Source organism: Solanum pennellii, chromosome 4 (assembly GCF_001406875.1).
Source record: "Solanum pennellii chromosome 4, SPENNV200".
Lineage (NCBI taxonomy): Eukaryota > Viridiplantae > Streptophyta > Magnoliopsida > Solanales > Solanaceae > Solanum > Solanum pennellii.
In genome coordinates this window covers 61791163-61793972 of record NC_028640.1, presented here as the reverse complement: position 1 = coordinate 61793972, position 2810 = coordinate 61791163, and the positions used below count along the sequence as shown (strand labels likewise).

The following is a 2810-nucleotide window of genomic DNA, read 5'->3' as shown; positions in this document are numbered from 1 at the left end:
TTGAAGAAATTTTAAGTTTACGTACATTTATTCCTTTCCATACAACAAAACTTGAGTGTCTTATGGTAATATAAATATACATACAAAATGAGACACCTAAATTTATTAACGAAGTAAGTAAATATATATTAATTATTTATATATTTGAAACCAAAGAAATGTCTAATACATGACATTGTTATTATTTTATTTAGAGAAGTGTCAAAAAGAGGAAGAAACCAACAAGAATGTTAAGGATTGCATCAAAACCAATTCTTACTCCAACACTCTCCAAACCAATAGGGAATAAGCAATTATCAACAGAAGCATTTTTCTCCACAATTTGTGCCAATCCATCAAAAACACAAGATTCAACATCTTGACCATTCATTTGAAAATACATGTTGAATGCATATGATACATTTCCATCTCCATCTAACTTGTTGCATGATCCTCCATAATCCACTGCTGTACAATCTGACCTTGAACAAGCATATTGTACACTTGATGGTAGTTTACCTACGTAACAATAACAACGACGTCTCAGTATTCATATATATGTCGAAATGACAAAATTACTAATTATTAAGGTTGTGATGGAGTGATCGATAACACTACAAGACAACTATGAATTACATGGAGATTTTCTTGGGGGCAGTATGAAAAATTCGCATGAAACTTATTTTCATGCTAATTTTCATACTAATCCCAAAAAAAAATCCTCATATTCAGAGATCTGATAGTGTAAGTAGTCCTTTCTCATTATTCAGAGATCTCAAGTTCCACTCCTAGGAGTGATCATTATTTAGAGACAGGCTTTTTCCGGTACAACTAACATCAAATAAGAAACAAAAAAGTGAAGTTGAAAATTTACCTTTATCTTCAGCATATTTGTTCAAAACACACCATTTGTTTTCCAAATACTTAACATTTTTTGCACCAATAGGCATTGTTTCATGTCCTTGTCCTGTAATATCCATTGGAAATTTAGGTTTTCCATCATATCTAAAAATACCCCAATGACGTTCAAAACTTCCTGGTAAAATACTTTTTTGATTTTCATCTGTCAAACTAAATAAATAATATTCAATAAATCCAGGGTATAATGGTGTTCCTTTTTTAGTAGCCATTTTCTTAAAAAATCCACTATAAAATCTTTTGGCTAATGTAACATTTGCATATAAATCTCCATCTGTTGGCCAACCAATTTCACCAATTATTATTTTCACACCTGAACAACTTGCTTTTTTCAACGATACAACTAATGTGTCCAAATTTGCATCGAACATATTAGTGTACGATATCCCATTGTCACGTACTGCCTTTGTTTGACCATCAAAAAACGCAAATTCTATAGGGAAGTGTTTGTTTTCGTGGAGACTTAAGAAAGGGTAAATATTTACAAGGAAAGGGGCGTTGTTGTCTTTAAAGAAACGACAAATTTTTTGCATTAGGTCCCTTATGTCCGATCGGAAATTGCCCTGTGATGGACCCGAATTACCGGACTCGTAAACGTCGGCGTTTTGTGGGATGGTAGCTTTGATTTTGTCACCAAGGCCAGCTGAATTTAGGGCTTTTTGTACATTTTGTAAAGCTGGAAATGTTGATTTCAAAAATGAACCATTGTATGCTTTCAAAAATGGTTCATTTCCAACTGCCACAAACCTTCAAGAGAAAAAAAATAAGAAATAATCAAAATTTGCGACATAGCAATAATACATAAATACACTGTTTAACTTATCCAAAATAGTTGTGAAGCTTTAGAAAATCTGACTTCATATATGCCCTCCAACTTTGAATGTGAATGAACATACACTTAAATCTCATACAAAATTGAATCAACAGACACACACATCATACGTGACATAATACACGTAGGACGCCACATAGAACACAAAACTGTCATGCATGTAGGATATCTATCACGTAGGCAACATGTGTCTATTTGTTCAATTTTATAAGTGTATTCTTGTTCACATCCAAAGTTAGAGGATATAATTGTTTGTTAAAGAGCACGTTTATATATTATGCCAGATATTGACATAATACATAAATATACCATTTAACTTGGTTTCAACTGACATTTATGTACAAAAATAGACACTTAAACCGATATAAAATTAAACCATTAGACACACACGTTCAACGTATAAAGAGATAGGAAAATGCATGGTGGTGCTTACTTGATATCAACACCTCCATTATACAAATGTGCACTAACATTATTTTTGACCCATTCCTTAGCAAAATCATAATCATTAGCAAATTTTTCCAATTGATTATTTGGTAATCCAAGCATGACTTCAATTCCTGTACCAGCAAAATACTTAACAGTCCAATGATCAGAATCAAACAATTTAACTTTATCAATCTTGTTATCTTTAAGCATTTGAACAATTGTTGAAGGGGGCAATGTTTGTGCAGCTTGTGTACCCCAATTAACACCTAGACCATAAGCAAAACTAGTCGATAGCGCTAAGCAACATGCCCATATCAAAAACTTAATATGAGCCATTGCTAGTGCTAATCCACTAGCTTCTATATACGTTACGTTAGATTATATTCAGTACGATATATGATAATAGAAAAATGGTGATTTTTTGAGGGAGAAATGTGAATGAATGAAGTTGAGACAATTTTATTTCAAAATATGAATGTATGAGCTAATGTTAAGAGAGAGGAAAACGGACAAACACTAATTATTTCTTTTCTTTTTCTTTGGTTTTCCTACAACTTTTCAAATTATGGAAGGGAGGAGTTTATGCTTTTGTTTGTTACACTAATTTATTAACCGTTTTTTTTTATGTTTGTGATATATATATATATATATA

General features: G+C 31.9%; 1 protein-coding gene across 1 annotated transcript; it reads right to left on the bottom strand.

The window, feature by feature from the left end:
- Positions 1-2607, bottom strand: LOC107016379 (glucan endo-1,3-beta-glucosidase 8-like). Its single transcript, XM_015216864.2, has 3 exons — positions 2163-2607; positions 854-1644; positions 1-498 (listed from the first exon to the last, which is right to left on the bottom strand). The coding sequence occupies exons 1-3, from the start codon at positions 2492-2494 to the stop codon at positions 191-193; spliced, it is 1431 nt and encodes a 476-aa protein (XP_015072350.1). The 5' UTR covers positions 2495-2607; the 3' UTR covers positions 1-190.
- Between the last annotated feature and the right edge of the window lie 203 nt (positions 2608-2810).